This window comes from Oncorhynchus nerka, linkage group LG4 (assembly GCF_034236695.1).
Source record: "Oncorhynchus nerka isolate Pitt River linkage group LG4, Oner_Uvic_2.0, whole genome shotgun sequence".
Taxonomy (NCBI): domain Eukaryota; kingdom Metazoa; phylum Chordata; class Actinopteri; order Salmoniformes; family Salmonidae; genus Oncorhynchus; species Oncorhynchus nerka.
Genome location: NC_088399.1, coordinates 47,850,165 through 47,875,161, shown reverse-complemented (window position 1 = coordinate 47,875,161; position 24,997 = coordinate 47,850,165). Strand labels below are relative to the sequence as shown.

The following is a 24,997-nucleotide window of genomic DNA, read 5'->3' as shown; positions in this document are numbered from 1 at the left end:
TGCACTCCCTAATGAAGTATGCAACCTATTTGTGTTCGCTACAAATTACATGTACAGTAGGGTTGCAATGAATTGAGTACATGTATGTACATACATACGGCCTACGTTCAGCACAATGTTCAAAGCCGACGTTCACCGGAAGTGCCTGGAGGAGGAGGAGATTATTGTGCCACGTTGATGGAGCCGAAGACCAGTGCGGACGTGGAATTTCATTGAATGTGCATTCTGTAGCGGAGAGCTGTCGGCTTGTTAAGTCTTGCACAATAAGAAAAGGGAACTTGCACGAGTGATCAACGTTTTTTTGACGCATATCGACTGTATGTGTTATAAGAGCAAACAGATCTGAGAAGGTAAGTACTTTTTGGGATTAGCTAGATGTGTGACCCTGTATTTCGTGGAGGTCTTCCAGCCATGTTGCTAGTTTCTAGCTCACAGATTGCACTATAACTGTACTGGTTAGCTAGCTACTGAGTTCATTGTGTTAGGATAGAAACCATTTATTTGCAGCTGTCGGTTTTCTTTTCTTACGAATCAAGTGCTACTATCAGAACTATAGTCTCACTGAAAGATACCTACGCATTTTTAGCATTAGCTGCGTGGCTTCTTATTTTAGCTAGCGTACCAGCGAAAAATCGAGGTTACTTTGCTGCACAAACAACTTGTCTGTGTCATCTAATTTGAATGGAAAGTTCCTTTTGTGTGACTTGGCTATCTATTCAGTTAAAATGGAACGGTAACTACACGAAATCCATTCAAAATGTCTGTTTCGTTTGAATGCACCTTTGCCCTACCTACCCTATTTACAGCCATATAAGTCTATACCCAGTTCGGATACACCATATCCAGTCCCCTTATTCTGTATTTGTTCACGTTGATTGTCAGGCGCTAGCCTACACATCTGCTTTTTTTTATTGTGACTAGATGAAGAGGGGTAACTATTTCAGGACCATTTAATTATCTATTGTGATCCGTTATTTCTGTGCGCTATAAGCTTGATTAATTCTTGTTTGGGTTGTTTTCTCCCCATCAGAATGAAGCTCAAAGAGATCAACCGCACGGCCATCCAGAGCTGGAGCCCAGCACAGCACCACCCTGTGTACCTGGCAGCAGGTATGTTTTGTACACTTTACTGAGAATCTCGGACATATTTGACGACCGGAAGTAGGTATTTTCTGCATATGCGTTCTTTTGAAGGCCAACCCGGCCGTTCGTGTGCGTGGCCAAAGAGCTCTATTTTCATGTCATCTGACCATAGCACTGCCTGGAGTTTGCTCAACGGCATTGGCACTTGGATTGAAATCGGTGCTATAGTCATAAAAAATAAAGGTATTTGGCCAAGCACACCAGCGGTGTTTGACTTTTGAAAGAGCAATGCAGAAAATACCTAATCCCAACTGCAGAAAATACCTAATCCCAACTGTAAAATATGGTGAAGGATCTTTGATGTTATGGGCTATTTTGCTTCCACTGGTCCTGGTGCCCCTGTTAAGGTCAATGGCATCATGAACTTGACCAAGTACCAGAACATTTTAGCCAAACACCTTGCGTGCCCCTGCCAGAAGGCTGGAACTTGGCCTCACGTGAATCTTCCAGCAAGACAATACCCTAAGCACACAACAAAATCAACATTTTTCAATGGCCATCTCAGTCTCCAGGCTTAAACTCGACTGAAAACCTGTGGTTTGAATTGAAGAGGCCAGTCCATAAGCACAGACAAAGGATATCAAAGATCTGGAAAGATTCCGTATTGAGGAATGGTCTAAGATCCCTCCCACTGTGTTCTCCAATCTCATTAAACATTTTATAAAAAAGGCTCAGTGTCGTTATCCTCGTAAGGGGAGGGTGCTGGAATATTGAAAACGGGATTCAATCCCCCCCCATTATTATTTGTTACACAATCTATTTCTCTGAGCAATGTTTTGGTATTCAATATAATTTCCCAGAATGTCTTTGCATACAATATAGCTCAGTATTTGTGTTATACATTATTTTTTGCTTATCATCAAGGAATCCCATAATTCAAGACCCCCAACTGTGCATGTTGCACTGACAGGGGTGATGCATCAATTTCCCAGATGAAGTTTCTAATAGAGTTGAGATGCAGGAGCAGCTATTCTCCTCTCTATGTTGGAGTCATAGTCTCGTCATGAGCCACAAGTTTTTGAATATTCTTGAAAACTGACTGGTTGAATATTTGTTGTCTGAACAGCTGTCCTGTTAGTGCGTCTACCTGGTCAGGTATTGCTGACCGCTCACCCGTCTGTCTCTGTGTCCAGGTACGTCAGCCCAGCAGCTGGATGCCTCCTTCAGTACCTCCGCCTCTCTGGAGATCTTTGAGCTGGACCTGGCCGAGCCTTCTCTGGACATGAAGCTCCGTGGAGCTTACTCCTCCTCTCACAGGTAGTGAAACCTTAGCACTAGCTGTAACCCAAACCCAGTTTTTTATTTAACTAGGCAAGTCAGTTAAGGACAAATTCTTATTTACAATGACGGCCTAACCCGGACGACGCTGGGCCAATTGTGCGCCACCCCATGGGACTCCCAATCACGGCTGGTTGTGATACAGCCTGGAATCGAACCAGGGTCTGTAGTGACACCTCTTGCACTGAGATTTTTATTTGACCTTTTATTTAACTAGGCAAGTCAGTTAAGAACAAATTCTTATTTTCAATTATTTATTTATTTTTTAATCTTGTCAGCTCGGGGATTCGTTCTTGCAACCTTTCGGTTACTAGTCCAACGCTCTAACCACTAGGCTACCTGCCGCCCCAAAATATGCAGTGCCTTAGACCGCAGCGACACTCGGGAGCCCCCATTCTTTAAACAGGATTCTTAGTAAATTATATTTCTTCAGGTATCTCAGGTAGTGTAGTAAACCCGGGTAGGGAATAGTAGTTGTGAAAACTGTAGTGGTTAAAGCTCAGGTTACTGGAACAAACAACAAGTATATTCAATCAACAAAGATTGGTGAATGCTTCCGACAAGGGTACAACAAGCATCAGTGCAAGTCAACTCTTGGGTAGATTTAGAAAACATACGTCAAAGCTCAAGACTGCTCTTATCACACTCAATCAGATACCACAAGCTGGCGTGGGGTCCCCACGGCATGGATGCACAGGGTCTCCCGTCTGGAGTGCTCATCGCAGGGGGAGAGAACGGCGACGTCATCCTTTACGACCCGGCCAAGATCATTGCTGGACACGGTGACGTTGTCATCGCTCAGAGTAACAAACACAGCGGGCCAGTTAGAGCCCTTGATGTCAACTCCTTCCAGGTAGGTACACCGAACTAACTAACTATGCTCTCACTAACCGCTTTGGCATGATACTTTTCTGTGCATAATATGCACGTTGACATATTGCTCAACTCACTTGGAACGTCTTGCTTTTGTTTTATTGGAATACTAACGTTTTGGTCTACTGACCTTTTGACTGTTCCGACTACTCTGTCAAGTATATCTCGTTGTGTTAGTTACTGTACTTTACCTTGTCTCCCCCCCCCCATGTTAGATAGTGATGATAAATCATTACTTCTGTCTCCCCTTCCCCAGGACAACCTGGTGGCTTCAGGAGGTAATGAATCAGAGATCTACATCTGGGACCTAAACAACTTTGGCTCCCCGATGACACCAGGCCCTAAAACTCAGGTAAGACCCAATGGCACCAGAACGTGTCTCTGCGTGGTTAATTAAGGAAACTGTAAGTAGTCACATTTTACCTTTTTTTTGGAGTGCTTTCCTTAAAAATGTTCATATGTTATCTTGTCTACGAGGATCCGGCACCCAGGTAATTTGATAGTAGAGGAACATTTGAGTGAGCAGTCTTTTTGTTTATTTCAGCCTCTAGAGGACATCAGCTGTGTGGCGTGGAACAGGCAGGTCCAACACATCCTGGCCTCAGCCAGCCCCAGCGGCCGCGCCTCCATCTGGGACCTCCGCAAGAACGACCTAATCATCAAAGTCAGCGACCACAGCAACAGGGTACGTACCGGAAAGCACGCCTGCTGTTTAGGGCTCAGTCTGCCACTTTGTACCCAGCAACAAGGTACCCAGAAACACCCGTTTGTCCGTGTCTGTCTGTCTGTGCTGTTAAAGGCTCAGTCTGTAATTTGTGACCATAACAGATGATACTCTATATGCATGTCTGTCTGCTGTTAAAGGCTCAGTCTGTAATTTCATCTCCAGTTTAAAAGTCCTCTCCCTGGCCTGCAGCTTTCTGTAAACTTTGGGGGTGGGAAGTATTCCTAGCGCCTTCAGTTAAAAGCTTGACACTTATTTTGGGACAGACACAGGATTGGCAACCGAATAGGCTTCTGACATTAGTACAAACCAGGGGTTGGAACCAAGATTATTTTCCAGAACTGTTTTATTTTTTTTCTCGTTTCGTTCCACTGTTTCCGACCGGCAAAATAAAGTTATGATAAACTGGTTCCGATTTACATTGTTCCTTTTTTTAAACCTCTGAAATATATACATTTATTTTTCCATATACCTCAACATTTAAATGACTTCACCAATCAGTGTGGATAGAGAAGCTTGCTGTGGAGCGGGTAAGCCATTTTTAATCTCTTTAGGAAAGTCGTTAAGAGCAAATTGTATTTTGCCATAACCGCATGGTTTAATAATAATGAAAGGCACACACACTGTGCTGCCAGTCAACGTGTAGGGAGTGAGATGCAAAATACATTTTGAGGAGAAAGGATGGAGGAATATCTTTCAACCTCGGCGTTGGTTTAACGTTGGACCAGAGCAAACGTTAGTTAACTAGCTTGTGTGTGCAGAGCAGCACTGGAATTTAAAGACACGCCTTGCCTTTTTTGTAGTTAATAAATGCCGTGTGAAACGTGATAACTGTAGTATCCTTAACTAGCGTTGAAAAAGTAAATCCATTCTTCTCTAATTAAACACCTCTCCCTAATTTCTGAATTACGCTTGTAATGTCGTCAGTAGGCTACAGTAATTTATGCTTCAGAGGGCAGGTGGCCTACACGCGCAGACACTGGTAAAGATTTTCAGCTGGTGGGCACTGGAATACATTTGAGTGGCAGAGTGAGGGCTTTGCATAGGCACTTTGTTGTGATTTTTGTGAAACGGAAGAGAAAAAAAATGCCCAGAACGTTGCTTTTAAATTAACGGTTCTGTTCCGGAACAGTATAGATCACTTTTGGTTCGGGTTCTGTTCCTCAAATCATAAAATTGTTTTTGGTTCTGTTCCCTGAACTGATTCCAACCCTTGGTACAAACATAGTATTAACACCACATGACAGATGGGCAGAAAGAGAACCATACATTCATTATAATAAGTACATTAATAACTTGTGTGTGTTCAGATGCACTGCTCTGGGCTAGAATGGAACCCCGAGGTAGCTACTCAGCTGGTGCTGGCCTCGGAGGATGACAGGATGCCAGTGATCCAGATCTGGGACCTGCGTTTTGCCACCTCCCCTCTCAAAGTCCTGGAGAACCACACACGGTAAATTATGACTTCAAATGAATCTGGTATCCAGTCTTGGAGAAAGTCATGTCAACCACTGACTGTCACGGTCCAAACTTTTGTATTGGATGGAATCATGTTCAGGCTGAACTCTGTGAGAAAACCACGAGGAATGTGGCTGCGGTATGAATCTGTTCTTGGTTACTAGAGGTCTCTGGGAGATGGGGATGCCTGCTATTTAAGGAGTGATCAGAACACGCTAATCTGGTGTGACTGTTAACAAAGAAGGGCACACCCAAGACATGTCAGAACTAATTGCAAGTGTTCATTAGATCGAATGTGATCAGATTACATTATGCTAATTAAATCTGCGGGGGCGGGGTGTGTGTTCGTCAGGGGTGTCCTGGCCATCGCCTGGAGCCTGGCGGACCCTGAGCTGCTACTGAGCTGCGGGAAAGACAACCGAATCCTCTGCTGGAACCCCAACACTGCCGAGGTGAGTGTGTGTGTGGTCTCGCTATTCTTAGCATGGTCCCTAACTACAAACTACAGTACACTGCTAATAATTATCATTACAGAGACATGTAACCAGAAAGGCATTCCTGTCTGCTGTTTCATCTCCAGGTGCTGTATGAGCTGCCTACCAGTACCCAGTGGTGCTTTGACATCCAGTGGTGTCCCAGGAACCCGGCGGTGCTGTCGGCCGCAGCCTTCGACGGACACATCAGCATCTACTCCATTATGGGGGCAGCAGCCAGGCTTCCAGCCAGACACAGGCAAACACGGTGGGTAACAGTTTCACATATGAACACTGTTGAGGTTGGAAACTGGCCTCCATGTTGGTCATTTAGGGTTACATACGCGGTTCCAACGAATTCTGAGATTTGGAGTGGAAACTCGCTTCAATTTTAGCCCATCATTGGAGACACTTGATGTGAATGAATACATAACCTGTTTAAAAAAAAGAGGATAATTTTATTTTATTTTACTTTCTGTGGCATGTCTATGTTCTAGATCAGCACGTCATTTGGCAATATGGATCCATTTGGGATGGGTCAGACCCTGCCCCCCCTGCAGCTTTCCCAGGCCCCGCCCGCCTCCACCACCATCACCCCCCTAAAAAAGCCCCCCAAGTGGATCCGCAGGCCCGTGGGGGCCTCCTTCGCTGTGAGTCACTACCTTCTCTGCCTTCATTTCTTTGTTATCTTTGTCAAGTCGTATTCATGGATGCCGAGTGGCACACTGTACAGCTCTCCTCCTGGCAACTCTTTGCTGCTGGTTCCTGTCTCTCTCACTAAAGACATTCTATCGATATGTTGAAATGGTGCTAATAAGTTCACTTCCTGCCCCCCCCCAAAAAATCCAGTTTGGTGGTAAGCTGGTGTCGTTAGAGAACATCAAGCCCAACCCCCAACAGCCTCAGCAGCCCACGGCTCATGTGGTTCACATTAGTCAGGTGATTACGGAGACGACCTTCCTGGAGCGCTCTGCCCAGCTGCAGGCCACACTGGCTGCTGGCAGCTTCGTTGACTTCTGCCAGGAGAAGATGGACTCGGCCCAGAACGAGTTTGAGAAGACCGTCTGGTCCTTCCTGAAGGTAAGGAAGGGGACTTGTGTTTGTTTGTTTGTCGTTGCTGTACTTCACAGTATTGCGTGTCTTTTACTACCAAAGTGAGATGGTGTTTTCAGGTGAACTTTGAGAATGATGCTCGTGGAAAATACCTGGAGCTTTTGGGATATAAGAAAGAGGAGCTAGCAGCAAAGGTGAGGTTTTGAAATGAACTGTCACTGAATGTCCTCAGGCCATGTCAGTCTTTTGTCTGTCTGGTCCTAATGCGGTCTGTCAGCCTGGTTTAATTCCACTGGGGTTGTTCCTTTGTTCACAGATTGCAGCAGCATTAGAGGGAGAACCTATTCAGCCCGAGGAGGTAAGGACTTGGTGTGTGGAAGAAACATGTATAATTCCTTAGTTGTGACAATTCGATGAACAACATGGAATACGGTTCAGTGTGCGGTAAAGTTGATGGTAATGCAGAGCAAACATTATCTGCTCATTCACTCTCTAGCTTTGGTCTCATTGCTCAAACAGGGAAGTGGTAGGGGCATTGGAAAGTGTCCAACTTCACTAACTCTAGGGTTTCACAATACAGTTTCTGTGAAGTAAGAAAAGGATGCGTTTCTTATTCATGCGCTGAACATCGTTGAATTGCTTTCCTGACTTTTGCCATAGATCATCATTGAATATGATTTGGAGAACTTCACCTCACATATTTCAATTCTACCTTTTTATATATATATATTTTTTTTAATCTGCAAGACCATGCTATTTTCTCGTCTGATTCTTAATGCTATTGTACTGCTAAAATGTAAGGATATTTTGTAACATTGCTTAACCCGGGCTCAACGGTACTAATATCTCAATGGGCACAATCAATGACGTTGTATGAATATTGTTGGGTTTCCAACATGTCAGTGATTCTGTTAATAATTTATCTACAACTCTCAATTGAATGGCTCTGCTGAACTCTGTGTGAATCTGGCTCTCCTCTCCTCCTCCTTTCCCCTCCTGCTGTATGAATGTATGCAGCCCTCCACTGCTCTTGCCCCCACCTCTGTGCCTGAACCTGAGGCTGATCCTGGACCAGAACCAGAGGTAGTGCCCTTTCCCGCTCCCCAGCTCAACACGGAGCCTGAGGTCCTTCCTCCCATGCCTGAGGCTGCTACTGTTGAGCCCACCCCCGAACCACCGCTTGAGCCCGCCCTCCAGCCTGAACCTGGACCCCAGCCAGAGCTTGCCCCCCCGCCCAGCGGTGACCTTTCAGCTTCTGATCCTATGCCTGTCCTCCAATCGGAGCCTGTTCTTACTGTTGACCTCAGTGCAGAACCCCAGCTTCTTGCTCCCGTTGCTCTCCTGCCAGAGTCTGACCCTACTCTGGCCCCCCCAGCTGACCTGCAGCAAGCACCCATGTTTGATCCCACTGCCCCCTTTACCCTCCAGCCTCCAACAGAGTTCAACCAAGTGAACTCACTGCCTGTATCTGAATTTGACCAGGTAGCTTTGCAGCATGTCTTAGAATTTGACCCGGTGCCCTTGCAGCCTGTATTTCAGTTCAACCAAGTTGACTTACAGCCTGTTTCTGCGTTCAACCAGGTGGACTTACAGGCTGTACCCGGCTTCGACCCGACATCAACAATGCCCAGTCTGCAGTCGGCAGTCCAGCTGGACCTGGCGCCTCCTGTCTCCACCCTGCAGCCTCTAGCAGACCCTGGACTCCCGCCTGAAGACGCATTTGACCTCATCGCTGCTACAAACCTCCAGCCAGCAGCAGAAGTGGAACTCTCACCTGCTCCAGAACCAGAAACGGAAGATCCATTTGACCTCATCGCTGCTACAAACCTCCAGCCAGTAGCGGAAGTGGAACTCTCACCTGCTCCAGAAGCAGAAGCGGAAGATCCATTTGACCTCATCGCTTCTGCAAACCTCCAGCCAGCAGCAGAAGTGGAACTCTCACCTGCTCCAGAACCAGAAACGGAAGATCCATTTGACCTCATCGCTTCTGCAAACCTCCAGCCAGCAGCAGAAGTGGAACTCTCACCTGCTCCAGAACCAGAAACGGAAGATCCATTTGACCTCATCGCTGCTGCAAACCTCCAGCCAGTAGCGGAAGTGACTGGACTTCTGGAACCATTGGCAGCAGAAGTAGACCTGACAGAAGCCCTTGGAGCTGAGCCCATCGCCCAGGAAGAGATGCCAGTAAATGAAGAGATTCCTCTGGAGGAGGTACCTTCTTCTCATCCCGTCAGTCCATCCCAGAGAGAGAGTGGCGCATCGTACTATTATTGCTTTGTCGTTATCGTTGTTCATCGCTAAAACTGTAAACCTATTACATTGGTGCTGCTATGTCATTCTATTGCTCCGGTTATGTTGTGACATTGCTTTCACATAGTGTCTCATCTCTAACTATAAGTAACTCGCCCAATTTCTTTTACCCCCCCCTATTTTCCTTCAACTTTCTCTCTGGGGTAGACTCACACCTGTTCATTTAGTTTCCCTTTGCTGTTTTATGGTTATATGTAAAGCTCTGAGTAGATGGTATGGCGGTACGGAATAACACTTGCTTTGCGTCATTATGCTTCCGGGGAAATCTCCCGTTGACATCAACAGATTTACGCAGTAGTTGGAATTGTACTGACACTCCAGGGACGGTACTGCTCTCGGTCAAATAACATTTGATCAACTCCCCCTCTGGTCTGTCAGGAGGCGGCTCCACCAGCAGAGGCGAGCCTGCCAGGGGAGGCTCCAGTCCCAGAGGGCATTAAACTCCGCGTCAGTCAAGGTAACGATCCGTTAATATCAATCTGAATCTCTTATTTGTAGGTTTTAGGTTGACTGCGTGCTGCTGTTTTTTGTCAAAGTTTTAAAGAGCAAACCGTTGTTGATTTGTCCCGTCAGGCGTGGATGGCCTGATCACCCAGGCCCTGCTGACGGGGGACTTCCAGGGCGCAGTGGAACTCTGTCTCCATGACAACCGCATGGCTGACAGCATCATCCTGGCCATCGCCGGAGGGGCTGAGCTTCTAGAGAAAACACAGAGGAAGTACTTCACCAAGACTCACAGCAAGATCACCAAGGTAACCCATCACTGGTCACTGCAAGATCACGAGCACCGTGACGAGCACCGTGACCATGTCAGTCAGTGTCATGGTCATGTGATCAGTTAGTTGATCCGTGGTATTTGCTACTGTTCTGCTACTGATTTACTTTCAGTGTCTCCTGCAGCTGATTGGTGGGGTTGAGGAACTGGCAGACGGACGTGAACAATATTGATTATGGCCGTTATTGGGTCTCGCAGCTGATCAGAGGGAGGTCTACGGTATTGATGATTTAGATTTTTTTTGGGATTAACAGCTGATCAGTGCGGTGGTGATGAGGGACTGGCGTGACATGCTGCAGACCTGTGAGCTGCAGAACTGGAAGGAAGCTCTGGCTGCAGTCATGACCTACGCTCAGCCCGAGGAGTTCTCCTCTCTGTGTGGTAGGAACGGACACACTTTCTCTCTCTCTCTCCCTCTTTCACACACTCTCCCTTTAAAGCAAATTTATGCTTGCTCCTGCATCGCCGTGTGCCTCCCAGATTTTGTACATTTGTAACAATGCGAAGAGCTCCGTATAGCTTCGCCCTCTACATGATTGGTTGGGGGCGGGAGGTCCTGTATAAACACAAGCTCACTTCCTTCACAATTGCTCTCCTCAGCGACGCGCAAGAAGTATGAATGCCCTGACTTCTGCAGAGGCCGTATCACAGTAAATGCTGCATGATCAATGCAGACGACGGATTGACCATGCGGGGCCTTTTACGGTCTCTCTTAGCCTTTCACACTCTCCTTCACTGGCCTTCCCTTTCAAAGTTTCTTTCCATTTCTGACGCGTTTGCTGCCGTGTGAACCAGTTGTGAATTTTGAACCCAACTGTGCTGCTGTCTCTTTAGACCTGCTGGGCTGCAGACTGGAGGCTGTGGAGGACTGCACGCTGAAGGCTCAGGCTTGTCTGTGTTACATCTGCGCTGGCAACGTGGAGAAACTGGTGACCTGCTGGACCAGAGCACAGGACAGACACTGCCCTCTCTCTCTGCAGGTACGCGGGTGTGTGTGTGGAGTGTGTACGTCTGGTTTGTGTGTGTGTGGATCTGTAATGTTTGTATTGCGGCAGGATCTAGTCGAGAAGGTGGTGGTGCTACGCAAGGCGGTAGAGCAGAACCAGGAGTCTGATCCCTCTGCTGTGGGGCTTCTACTGGGGGAGAAGATGAGTCAGTATGCCAGCCTGCTGGCCTCCCAGGGCAGCCTCACCAACGCCATCGCATACCTGCCCCAGAACACAGAGCAGGTGAATGATACACACGATACATTTGCCCCAAAATCTGCCTCGGGTTACTCGTTCAGAACCGGAACGTAATGTCCATTCTACTGCTTCTAATTCGGCTGTATTTTTTTCCACCTCCAGGTTGCGGTGCAGCAGCTGCGTGACCGTCTCAGCAGAGCTCTGGGTCAACAGGCTCCTGCTGCAGCCCCAGTAGCCCAACTCCCATCCCCTCAGCCCACAGCTGCCCAGCCCAGGCAGCTCTTCACCCCTGCCCAGCCTTCTATGGTGTCCCAGCAGCCCGCTCCGGCCCCTGTGCCTGCCGCTGCCACCGCACCGCAACAGTATTACCAGCCGGTAAGTGACAGTCACTCACACAGCCTCCTCATTAGCCCCTAAGTGGTTGATGATCCTCTCTTGATTTTGATGCTGTCTGGGTGCCCTTTTGGTCTTGTTCCCACATGTTGTGTGGCCGACGGCCGCTGACTCTGATGGTGTTGAGTAGAGGTCGGCCGATTATGATTTTAACACCGATACCGATTATTGAAGGGCCAAAAAAAAAGGCCGATACCGATTAATCGGCCGAATTTGTAATAATGACAATTACAACAATACTGAATGAACACTTATTTTAACTTAATATAATAAATCCATAAATCAATTTAACCTCAAATAATGAAACATGTTCAATTTGGTTTAAATAATGCACAAACAAAGTGTTGGAGAAGAAAGTAAAAGTGCTCAGAACATGAGAACATATGAAAGCTGGTGGTTCCTTTTAACATGAACCTTTGACTATTGGATGTTCTTATAGGCACTTTAGTATTGCCAGTGTAACATTATAGCTTCCGTCCCTCTCCACGCCCCTACCTGGGCTCGAACCAGGAACACATCGACAATAGCCACCCTCGAAGCATCGTTACCCATCGCTCCACAAAAGCCGCGGCCCTTGCAGAGCAAGGGGAACAACTACTTCAAGGTCTCAGAGCGAGGGACATCACCGATTGAAACGCTATTAGCGCGCACCCCGCTCACTAGCTAGCCATTTCTCATTGGTTACACCAGCCTAATCTCGGGAGTTGATAGGCTTGAAGTCATAAACCGCTCAATGCTTGAAGCACAGCGAAGAGCTGCTGGCAAATGCAGGAAAGTGCTGTTTGAATGAATGCTTACGAGCCTGCTGCTGCCTATCACCGCTCAGTCAGACTGCTCTATCAAATCTGAAATCATAGACTTAATTATAACATAATAACACACAGAAATACGAGGCTTAGGTCGTTATGGTCAAATCTGGAATCTATAATTTCGAAAACAAAACGTTTATTCTTTCAGTGAAATACTGAACCGTTCCGTATTTTATCTAAGGCTGTTACATTGTACAACCTTCAGTGTTATGTCATAATTATGTACAGTTCTGGCAAATTAATTACTGTCTTTGTTAGGAAGAAATAGTCTTCACACAGTTCGCAACGAGCCAGGTGGCCCAAACTGCTGCATTTACCCTGACTGCTTGCACTGAACGCAAGAGAAGTGACACAATTTCCCTAGTTATAAGAAAGTAATGTTAGCAGGCAATATTAACTAAATATGCAGGTTTAAAAATATATACTTGCATTGATGTTTGTGGTTTGGTACACATTGGTGCAACGACAGTGCTTTTTTCACGAACGCGCTTGTTAAATCACCCATTTGGCGAAGTAGGCTTTGATTCAATAATAAATTAACAGGCACCGCATCGATTATATGCAACGCAGGACAAGCTAGATAAACTAGTAATATCATCAACCATGTGTAGTTAACTAGTGATTATGTTAAGATTTTTTTATTTTTATAAGAAGTTTAATGCTAGCTAGCAACTTACCTTGGCTCCTTGCTGCACTCGTGTAACAGGTGGTCAGCCTGCCACGCAGTTTCCTCGGAGTGCAATGTAAGGCAGGTGGTAACCAGAAGGTTGCAAGATCGAATCCCTGAGCTGACACGGTAAAAATCTGTCGTTCTGCCCCTGAACAAGGCAGTTAACCTACCTTTCCTAGGCAGTCATTGAAAATAAGAATGTGTTCTTAACTGACTTGCCTAGTTAAATAGGTAAAAGGTAAAACTTTTTATTTTATTTTTTAAATCGGCCACAATCGGTGTCCAAAAATGCCGGTTAGCGATTATGAAAATTAATCGGCCATTCCAATTAATCGGTCGACCTCTAGTGTTGAGCTGGGGTTGTTTTTGTCGGGGCTCCTCCATTGTGTGTTACTCATTGGCGTGTGTGTGTGTGTACCATGCGGACTGTGTGTATGTGTGTGTTCTCCAGGTGAGGTCTGCCTCTACAGTTACCTCCTGGAGTAACCAAACTCCCACAGCTCTCCCCAGTGTCCCTCCTCCTCATCTAGGCCCTGCCACCACAGAGCCCCAGGTACACACACACACACTATCCCTGACGATGGCTGTGACCACACACACACACACACACACGTGTACCACACCAGCAACTGTGCTTCAGCTTTTTGGGCTTATGTTCAATATTCCTCAATCTTGACTAACTCTGAAATCTAATTGTAGCAGCTAAATAAACACACAGACCACTACCTAACAGATGTTGTGAACTATTTCCCCTGCTTTCTTTGCCAGTCACTACATGCTGTAGTTAGTACCAGTGGCTCGCTTTCCTAACTCTTTTCCCTGAATGTTTTTATGTCTTTTTTTTAAATCGCTTTTGATCTTTCTTTGGGATTTAACCAATGAATTGATTTTCCAATGGTCTCGTTACTAATGTTTGTTTTTTTTTGGGGGACCTGCTTGGTTTAAACTATGGATCAATACGTTTTTTTTTTTTGGGGGACTGCTCTCTTCTGTTGCAAGCGCTGCTCTTGCTATTGTGGTACGACGTAGACCTGGCATGTATACCAAGCACAGGGTCACAGCCATGTACCCCCTGACCTCTCACTTCAGGGCCACTGACCACCCCCCACCCCCCCAATAACTGCATGACCCTAGTCTGTCTCTCTACCTGACCCTTTCCCCACACACACAGCTCCAACCCCTGTTGTCGTACGTCAGACAGCGCGACGGCTTTCTGCGCCGCTCCTTGCAACACGCGTCGCGTCATGACTCCCGTCTGTTGGAAGACAAATCTCCACCCGTTCCCATGGTCCCCACACCAGCTGGTCACTTACTGCGGATGCTGTAGTAATGCATGACACCCTGTTCATACCCCAACCCACCCTGGATCCATGTGTGGTTTGTCATGCACGTCCGTGTGGAGCATCTGATCCAACCGTGTTTCTTAACTCTGGTCCTGGAGACCCAAAGGGCTTTGTGTTTTTGCCCAAGTACTACACAGTTAATTCAAATGATCAGCCCATCGTCAAGCTTTAATGATTTTTAAATTAGGTGTGTATTGCAAAAACAATGGAGTGCATCCCTTTGTGTCCCCAGGACCGGATTTAAGAGGCACTGCTCTAAAACATGTCTCTTTCCCCAGTCCGTGTCCCGTTTCTCTTGTTTCTGATTCACTCACTGCTCTTGTGTTACACTGTTTTGTGCATCTATCTAGTTGTCTTGAATATAACTGCTCAGTGTTTCTCGATTTTCTTTGAAATATTATTTACAATATGAGTGAAATATTTTTCCCCTGACTAATTATGTTAAAATGCAGCTTTTCTGTGTTTGGAAGGTGTGGGCATATATCGGTCACAAAAAAATATGCTAGTAGACTGCTGATTGGCCAGATAATTCTGCTCTAGACCACTGATTGGCCAGTTCATCCCCCTTGGGGAGATGACATGTTCTATCAGGAAATGGCAAGCATTTCTGGAACGTTCTGAGGTGGGGTGTGTTTTTGCCTTTTTTGCCCTCCAATTTATGCTTTGGCCACACGAGTATAAATACAAAAACAGTATTTGGATATGAGTTAAAATTCATATTCTGTTTAAAAGTGAGATTATTACTGGGCAGTTACTTTAAGATCTGTGAAGGGGAGTGAACAAGACCTGACGAGAGGGAGATTCTCTCTGGAATGAAACCCAGCCCTAGTCGTGGTTATGATCCTGGCTGCTTCCCAAATGGAAGCTTATTCCTTATATAATGCACTTTATAGGCCATGGAATAAGGCTCTGTTAAAGAATAGTGCAATATATAGGGATTAGGCTGCCATTTGGAAGGCAGCCATTGAGTCTGTGATGTCATCTTTTGTGTCTGTCCTGTCGATCATTGCAGGTTCAGCCGACACCCCCCATGTATGGGATGCCTCCCTCTGGGTCAGCTGCTCCCCCAGCCTCCTCGTCTGCTGCATACCCCCCCATGTACTCACATCAGTACCAGCGTAAGTGTCTCGAACATCACTACCACTTCCAGGTTATAGGTACTCTTCTTCGTGTAGGAGGAAAATGGCAGCCTGAACACCTAGAAGTGTGTGTGTCTGCCGCCACCAACCGGTTTGGAGGATACATTGCGTAGCATCGAGAGCTAATCGTGGCTTCGCACATACAGATGGGAAAGGGGGATGCCTAGTCAGTTGTACACCTGAAATGTGTCTTCCGCATTTAACCCAACCCCTCTGATTCAGGTACAGGTGCTAGCCTTGGGTATTCTACATACAGATAGTCTGACTTCGATGCCCTGTTTTTCTATATTTAAACCAAGCATTTTCTGGCGGAGAATGTTTGCCCAGTGTTCTCTCTTTCGAAAGTTCTTTGGTAATTAGCTCGGCCTTGAGCCTTCTATGGCCATGTTTTCTAATTGAGAATGAGAATGTTTGGCTGTTAACTCTCTCGCTCTCTGCATGATGTCCTGTTTTGAATAACAAATCTTTCATGCCTGATAGTCTATCTATAAACGTCTACATACTTTTGAATGAAGTTCTAACAAAGTTGAAGCATTTTTCTATAATGTTACCAGATTGTAATTATTAAGAGGAAATGCTTCCGTTTCACATTTCCTGAACTGCTAAGAATTAGAATGCATGTTACTACTCCTAAAGGACCCCAGAGAGCACTGTTCCAGTTAGTCTTCAACGTAACTACGTGACTAATGCATGCTGTTCTCTTTCCTGTGAACCCCCAGCCTACCCTCCGGCCAGCCAGTACAACCTTGGCACTGGTGGCCCAGCTATCTATTCACCTCTCCAGTACTCTGCTCCTCCTCCTCCCTCCTTCTCTTCCTCCTCACCCCAAGCCCCAGCCCCAGGCTTCATGCCCCAATACACCCAACAACCCCTCTACCCACCTCCTTCCATGGGCCAGCCTGTGTCCTCCGCTCCTCCTTTCTCTCCTCCTCCGCTGTCATCTGGAGCGTCTTTCCAACATGGCGGACCGGGTTCGCCTGCCTCGTACATGCCGCCACTCCCACCAACCGGATCCTCAGGTACACAGCCTGATCCGGGCCTCTGGGAGAACAGGTGTGACTGGATCTGTTCGAAGGATCCACATTACAATACCCCTCAGAAAGAAGCAGTGTATTGGACCTGTATTCTAAAGTGGTATGCTAGTGTGGGTATTGGAACATAGCCATAGTTCTGTTTGAATGGCCGGGCCAAATGTGGACAGGGAATGTCAAGTGTAGGGTCAGAGACCCGCATAGGAAGCTAATGGCGGATATTAAACTGGTCTGAATGGAGTAAGTCACTGAAAGCAGCTGTTTAGACGGTGTCCAACTGTAAGGGCATAGCGGAGCCAGGAGTGTGTGTGTGTGCTAGCTATCTGCTTAGCACAGTGCAGCCGAGCACAGACGGCCTTCAGATTTGTCAACGGCTGCTGCTGTTCCATGCCTCTTTCTCGCACCTCTCTCTCTCTCCCTGGGTGGGGAAAGCGGAGGTAACAATTCTCAACTGAGACACTGTTACTCCTCTGAAATATGACGGTTCCTTATTAACAGGGTCCCGTTCGAATTGTGCGAGGGGTGTTAATGTTGTTAGCATTAGCGCATTGTTAAATGAAATGGGACTTTATTAGTTGTAAACATTTACAGGTACAGTAACACTTGCTAACGACACATTTTGAGTATGCTATTAGTTCCCTAGCTATCAACTCCATTAGCATCTCTCACATCAGCTCTGTTGGCTCGGTGAACTGTTCTAGAGTGTGTTTTTTTTTTTTCGTCCACAGAGGGATATAATCCAGACACTACCTGTTTCATGGAAGGTGAAGGTGAATTGAAAGACCGCTCTGCTACCTTATGCAATTACTGCCTGTAAATGACCGGCCTGACCAGATCATATCAATCAATTTAATCAAAAGCGCTCGCCAATATCCCCGATCAACAATGTGATGCGTTGCCGCTTCTGTTGCGCTGCCAATTCTGTTTTCTGGTGAATGTTCAATCAAGGAATCTGCAGCAATTTCTTTTAAAGCAGCTAATTTTTAACGGGCGCTATCACATAATCAACTTTTTCATAGACCTGAAGTACCAAGGACATAATCTTCATCGTTGCTGTTGATAGAAAGGTAAACATGGATATGAGTGCCAGTTGGTTGACCCAGATGTGTGGTGCTCTGGGCAGGAGCGTAAAACGGGAATGATTGGGTTGGTAAGTTAGTCAGATTGGTCTGATTCGGAGCTTTGCTTGGCTATCTAGGGCAGGCAATATCCTGATGAAAATGACAGGCGGGGGGGATCATGGTGATTATATTTAGGGGTCAGCCCAGGCTACGCTGCACTGAAATACCAATACATTTAGCCTGAAAGAGCTGTTTTTGGTCATTTGCTCAAATGGCAAGAAAATGATCCAACCGTGGCAAGTAGCCTAGCGGTTAAGAGCGTTGGGCCAGGAACCGAAAGGTTGCTGGTTCGAATCACCAGACCGACTAGGTGAAAAATATATTGATGTGCCCTAATTGCCCCTGTAAGTACCTCTGGATAAGATGGTCTGCTAAATGACAAAAATAAAACATTCTTTGCTCATTGTCTTGCTGATGCAGTATGAAATATGTAGTGTTGTGCTGTGAGTAGCCTAGGTGCCAATCGAACTGTGGTTCTTTCTTGCCCAACTAGCGTTAGCAAGGCTAGCTAACAATGTAGCACGTGTGAGTGCAGGGACCGTGGCACCCAGACTGTAGTGAAGAGACAGGTGTGTGTGTGATGGGTTTCTCTCTGCTTGTCAACAGGCCCACAGAATGGCTGGAACGATCCGCCTACCCTGAGCAGAGTGCCAAAGAAGAAGAAGGTGAGACCTATTACACAATCAATTACAGTTATACATTGTCATGCTGTGGTCACTGAACCTTGCTCTATAGCTCTCCAGGACACAGGAGCTGTTGATTTAAAAAAAAAAAAAAATTGTCCATTTAAATAACATCAAATTGATCAGAAATAGTGTAGACATTGTTAATGTTGTAAATTACTATTGTAGCTGGAAATGTCTGATTAAAAAAATATATATATACACTGCTCAAAAAAATAAAGGGAACACTAAAATAACACATCCTAGATCTGAATGAATGAAATATTTTTATTAAATACTTTTTTCTTTACATAGTTGAATGTGCTGACAACAAAATCACACAAATGTATCAACCCATGGAGGTCTGGACTTGGAGTGACACTCAAAATTAAAGAGGAAAACCACACTACAGGCTGATCCAACTTTTAATGTACTGTCCTTAAAACAAGTCAAAAGGAGGCTCAGTAGTGTGTGTGGCCTCCACGTGCCTGGATGACCTCCCTACAACGCCTGGGCATGCTCCTGATGAGGTGGCGGATGGTCTCCTGAGGGATCTCCTCCCAGACCTGGACTAAAGCATCCGCCAACTCCTGGACAGTCTGAGGTGCAACGTGGCGTTGGTGGATGGAGCGAGACATGATGTCCCAGATGTGCTCAATTGGATTCAGATCTGGGGAACATGCGGTCCATAGCATCAATGCCTTCCTCTTGCAGGAACTGCTGACACACTCCAGCCACATAAGGTCTAGCATTGTCTTGCATTAGGAGGAACCCAGGGCCAACCACACCAGCATGGTCTCACAAGGGGTCTGAGGATCTCATCTCGGTACCTAATGGCAGTCAGGCTACCTCTGGCGAGCACATGGAGGGTTGTGCGGCCCCCCAAAGAAATGCCACCCCACACCATGACTGACCCACCGCCAAACCGTTCATGCTGGAGGATGTTTCAGGCAGCAGAACGTTCTCCACGGCGTCTCCAGACTCTGTCACGCCTGTCACGTGCTCAGTGTGAACCTGCTTTCATCTGTGAAGAGCACAGGGTGCCAGTGGCGAATTTGCCAATCTTGGTGTTCTCTGGCAAATGCCAAACGTCCTGCATGGTGTTGGGCTGTAAGCACAACCCCCACCTGTGGACGTCGGGCCCTCATACCACCCTCATGGAGTCTGTTTCTGACCGTTTGAGCAGACACATGCACATTTGTGGCCTGCTGGAGGTCATTTTGCAGGGCTCTGGCAGTGCTCCTCCTGCTCCTCCTTGCACAAAGGCAGAGGTAGCGGTCCTGCTGCTGGGTTGTTACCCTCCTACGGCCTCCTCCACGTCTCCTGATGTACTGGCCTGTCCCCTGGTAGCGCCTCCATGCTCTGGACACTACGCTGACAGACACAGCAAACCTTCTTGCCACAGCTCGCATTGATGTGCCATCCTGGATGAGCTGCACTACCTGAGCCACTTGTGTGGGTTGTAGACTCCGTCTCTTGCTACCACTAGAGTGAAAGCACCGCCAGCATTCAAAAGTAACCAAAACATCAGCCAGGAAGCATAGGAACTGAGAAGTGGTCTGTGGTCACCACCTGCAGAACCACTCCTTTATTGGGGGTGTCTTGCTAATTGCCTATAATTTCCACCTGTTGTCTAACAGCATGTGAAATTTATTGTCAATCAGTGTTGCTTCCTAAGTGGACAGTTTGATTTCACAGAAGTGTGATTGACTTGGAGTTACATTGTGTTGTTTAAGTGATCCCTTAATTTTTTTTGAGCAGTGTATATTATTATAATAATTTTAATGGAATATCTACATAGGCGTACAGATGCCCATTATCAGCAACCATCAATCCAGTGTTCCAATGGCACGTTGTGTTAACTAATCCAAGTTTATCATTTTAAAAGGCTAATTGATCATTAGAAAACCATTTTGCAATTATATTTGCACAGCTGAAAACTGTTCTGATTTAAAGAAGCAATAAAACTGGCCTTCTCTAGACTTGAGTATCTGGGGCATCAGCATTTGTGGGTTTGATTACAGGCTCAAAATGGCCAGAAACAAAGAACGTTCTTCTGAAACTCGTTAGTCTATTCTTGTTCTGAGAAATTAAGGCTATTCCATGGGAGAAATTGCCAAGAAACTGAAGATCCCGGAGTCGCCTCCTCACTGTTGACGTTGAGACTGGTGTTTTGCGGGTACTATTTAATGAAGCTGCCAGTTGAGGACTTGTGAGGTGTCTGTTTCTCAAACTACACACTCTAATGTACTTGTCCTCTTGCTCAGTTGTGCACCGGGGTCTCCCACCTCTTTCTATTCTGGTTAGTGCCAGTTTGCGCTGTTCTGTGAAGGGAGTAGTACACACCACCACAGAAAGCACTTAGCTAGGCTGCATTTTGGAGCTGCCTTACTGAAGAAAACAAAGAGACTGTTTGTATGCATCTTCATTAATTCAATGATATACATTTTTATTTACATAGTTTGAAAACTGATGTGACGCGTATTAATGCCAAAATAACATGAAAAAGTAAATAGTTTTATATACAGTGGGGCAAAAAAGTATTTAGTCAGCCACCAATTGTGCAAGTTCTCCCACTTAAAAAGACGAGGCCTGTCATTTTCATCATAGGTACACTTCAACTATGACAGACAAAATGAGAGAAAAAAAATCCAGAAATCAAATTGTAGGATTTTTAATGAATTTATCTGCAAATTATGGTGGAAAAATAAGTATTTGGTCAATAACAAAAGTTTATCTCAATACAATGACAGAGGTCAAATGTTTTCTGTAAGTCTTCACAAGGTTTTTACACACTGTTGCTGGTATTTTGGCCCATTCCTCCATGCAGATCTCCTCTAGAGCAGTGACGTTTTGGGGCTGTTGCTGGGCAACACGGACTTTCAACTCCCTCCAAAGATTTTCTATGGGGATGAGATCTGGAGACTGGCTAGGCCACTCCAGGAACTTGAAATGCTTCTTACGAAGCCACTCCTTTGTTGCCCGGGTGGTGTGTTTGGGATCATTGTCATGCTGAAAGACCCAGCCACGTTTCATCTTCAATGCCCTTGCTGATGGTAGGCTTTGTTACTTTGGTCCCAGCTCTCTGCAGGTCATTCACTAGGTCCCCCCGTGTTGTTCTGGGATTTTTGCTCACCGTTCTTGTGATCATTTTGACCCCACAGGCTGAGATCTTGCGTGGAGCCCCAGATCGAGGGAGATTATCAGTGGTCTTGTATGTCTTCCATTTCCTAATAATTGCTCCCACATTTGATTTCTTCAAACCAAGCTGCTTGCCTATTGCAGATTCAGTATTCCCAGCCTGGTGCAGGCCTACAATTTTGTTTCTGGTGTCCTTTGACAGCTCTTTGGTCTTGGCCATAGTGGAGTTTGGAGTGTGACTGTTGGAGTTTGTGGACAGGTGTCTTTTATACTGATAACAAGTTCAAACAGGTGCCATTAATACAGGTAACGAGTGGAGGACAGAGGAGCCTCTTAAAGAAGTTACAGGTCTGTGAAAGCCAGAAATCTTTCTTGTTTGTAGGTGACCAAATACTTATTTTCCACCATAATTTGCAAATAAATTCATTAAAAATCCTACAAGGTGATTTTCTGGATTTTTCCCCTCATTTTTGTCTGTCATAGTTGAAGTGTACCTATGATGAAAATTACAGGCCTCATCTTAAGTGGGAGAACTTGCACAATTGGTGGCTGACTAAATACTTTTTGCCCCACTGTATATTTTTATTACAGCCTGTAATCAAACCCACAAAAAATGTAAATGTGGGGCTCAAACAGGTGGGGCTCTGCCTTATCTTGGCAAAGGAGAAATTCCTCTCGAACACGGATGTAAACAAATGTGTGCACAAAATATGAGAAGCATTTTGTGTGTATGGAACATTTCTGCTATCTTTTGATTTCAGCTCATGAAACACAGGACCAAAACTTTACATGTTGTTTATATTTGAGTTCAGTGTACATTACACACTCTTTCCTCTGTTGCAGGTTCCAGAGAACTACACGCCTCCTTCCCCCATCATGGCCCCCATCTTTTCTCCCCTCGGTGCTGGGGACCCCCAGCAGCCCCCCTACATGCCTCCAGGCCAGGCCCAGAACCAGGCCCCCTACCAGGGCATGCAGCAGCAGATGGCCCCCCCACCCATGAACCCTGGTATGCTCAAGACGCGTGGAGGAAGTGTGGAGGGAGCGCCCGGAGCCCCGACTGGAGATACCATACAGGTGCTGGTCTAGTCCTAAATACAGTTGGTGTATTCCTCATTGAAATTATGAGAAACATATTTCTAGTGGATTACATTACTGGTAGTGCAATATGGCCTCAAAGCTCTTAACGTGGTACAATTTGCAACTTAGAAAGCTCCACAACAATTCCTAAGAGTTAGTCTAAAACCCATGTGCTGTGGTTCTGTTAACCTTCCAGCCGCTGCAGTCCATCCCTGCTGAGAAGATAACCATGAAGCCCATCCCCGATGAGCACCTGGTCCTGAAAAACACCTTTGAGGGCCTCATCCACAAATGCTTGGCTGCTGCCACCGATCCTGTGAGTGCGGCGTGTCTATCGAGTCAGATTAGCTCTGGAGTTCATAAATCGTCACGTACAACTACTTTTCCTTAAGTTATATCATTAGTGTAAAATTGTTCACACGTCCTCTTCAAACACTCCCTCAGCTTATGGCTGTTGATATGCGTGTCTCATCATATTTCTCTCTCCCCACAGCAAACCAAGAGGAAGCTGGATGACGCCAACAAACGCCTTGTGGCCCTCTACGACAAGCTACGAGAGCAGACCGTGAGTTGGAACAATTCTACGTTGTTACAAATTAAAAAATTCAGTGTTAATGTTGCGCTTATACCACACATCTCTCTCACGCTTTCTCTCTCTCGTCTCTGTTTCCTTCTAGCTCTCCCCAGCCATCATAGGGGGCCTGCACAACATGGTGCAGTGCATCGAGTCTCGATCCTACGTGGAGAGCCTCAACATCCACACACACATAGTGAGCAGCAGCAACTTCAGCGAGACGTCTGCCTTCATGCCTGTGCTCAAAGTGGTGTTGACCCAAGCCAACAAACTGGGGGTCTGAGCAGGAGAGACCCCCCCCCCCCCCCCCTCACTCCTCAGAGTCTGAGGTGAGATGGAGAAGGATTGGTCAGAGATGTCATAAGAGGCCAGAAAGTAGACGTAGGGAGCCAGGTGTTTTAATCAGTGGGAATTCCATGTGGCTCCCAGTGCAGATATTATACTTCCTGTAGAATCATGATTTGTCCGATCAACTTCTTCATCCCATTCCGGACTCGAGACCCCTCCCCCTTCTCTTTTACAACTCAAACACAAGCCATGCCACCAGTATCACTACAGTATAGTAAACACATGCGGGACATAGGACCAAGATGTATTGATATTGCCAGTCTTATCGTTGTCACTGGGATAATGTGTTAAAAAGCCAAACAACCCAGTTTTGAGGATCATATTTTGTTTTCTTGTTCATTTTTAGTGTAATCATGATTTTCAGACAGAGCAGAGTGCAATGGGGGTTGCTCCCCTTTTAACCAGAGACTGTACTTTAAAACACAGGAGGAATCCATGCTAAGATAATATGCCAGGGATCATCATCAGACTGTTTTAATTGGGTATTATTGTCAGGTTTAATAACGAGGGAACTAGCTTTTTATAATGGTCCGTCATGCCATGAATTTCACGCGACAGTGTCCATTTTCTTTCCCTCAGTTCTTGTCTTCAGTATGATTTAGGCTTTTGATTAAACAGTCTATTTGTCTCTTCATCCTGGTAAGATCAGAAATACACTTATGTTGCAAATGGGAATTTAAAAAAAATTGACAACATGCAATATTTTCAATAAATAGTATTTATTTAAAACCTGCTGCTTCATTGTTTTAATATCAGTTGCTTTCAAATGTTACTAATTAATGTTTGTCATAAACAGCTTGGATGTCATGTTTTAATAGACTGTCTTTCCGTTTACAAATACTGGCAAATTAGTTGGTACTGGACATTTAACTAATCTGATACTGGATGCAGTGTCTGAATGCAATGCGAGTGTGTTGGAACGGAGAATTAAACGTATGTGTCTTGACTGTCTCTAGCTCCATCTTCAGCCTTGACCTTGGAGTTTTTAGTATCTGGAATTTGTAATGTTATGTATTTACAAAATAGAGCCACTATTAGCTTTTATAACAATCTCTGCCTGCCCTCCCTCATATGTACTAGGCCTAATATGTATGTACATTAGATTTAACTATGTAACTTGTAAAAATAATAATAAATGCTTTCACAAATCATGTGCAGTCTATTTTTCCTCAGCTCTCCAATATTCTATCATGATACATTAGGCTACTGTAAGGTATCTAGCTGTAGAGATGGACTTTCACTCACCTAATATTTTCACACAACACCTACTTTGATCGTCTTGTGGCAAATATGCTCTTCTACAGACAGTCCTGTTGCTTGAAAACCTTTCGGTAAAAAGCTCAACTGTACAAGATAAGTTATTTTCCTACGTCATCATCCTTGCACTCAGCTGGTCCTGATTCCAAGTGTTCTGA

General features: G+C 45.7%; 1 protein-coding gene across 1 annotated transcript; it reads left to right on the top strand.

Moving 5' to 3' along the window:
* The first annotated feature begins 152 nt into the window (after positions 1-152).
* On the top strand, positions 153-24,733 carry sec31a (SEC31 homolog A, COPII coat complex component). The gene is given in 31 exon segments (XM_029656108.2): positions 153-350; positions 1,031-1,110; positions 2,277-2,400; positions 3,076-3,274; positions 3,551-3,646; positions 3,839-3,979; positions 5,329-5,471; positions 5,829-5,928; positions 6,057-6,171; positions 6,174-6,217; positions 6,447-6,599; positions 6,799-7,029; positions 7,122-7,196; positions 7,319-7,360; positions 8,020-8,484; positions 8,584-9,213; positions 9,691-9,769; positions 9,886-10,064; positions 10,342-10,468; positions 10,922-11,067; positions 11,143-11,316; positions 11,434-11,646; positions 13,595-13,696; positions 15,499-15,604; positions 16,345-16,644; positions 17,385-17,426; positions 18,384-18,442; positions 22,424-22,657; positions 22,857-22,976; positions 23,154-23,225; positions 23,338-24,733. Coding segments are annotated over 30 exon segments (4,770 nt in total). The 5' UTR covers positions 153-350; position 1,031; the 3' UTR covers positions 23,518-24,733.
* The last annotated feature ends 264 nt before the right edge of the window (positions 24,734-24,997 follow it).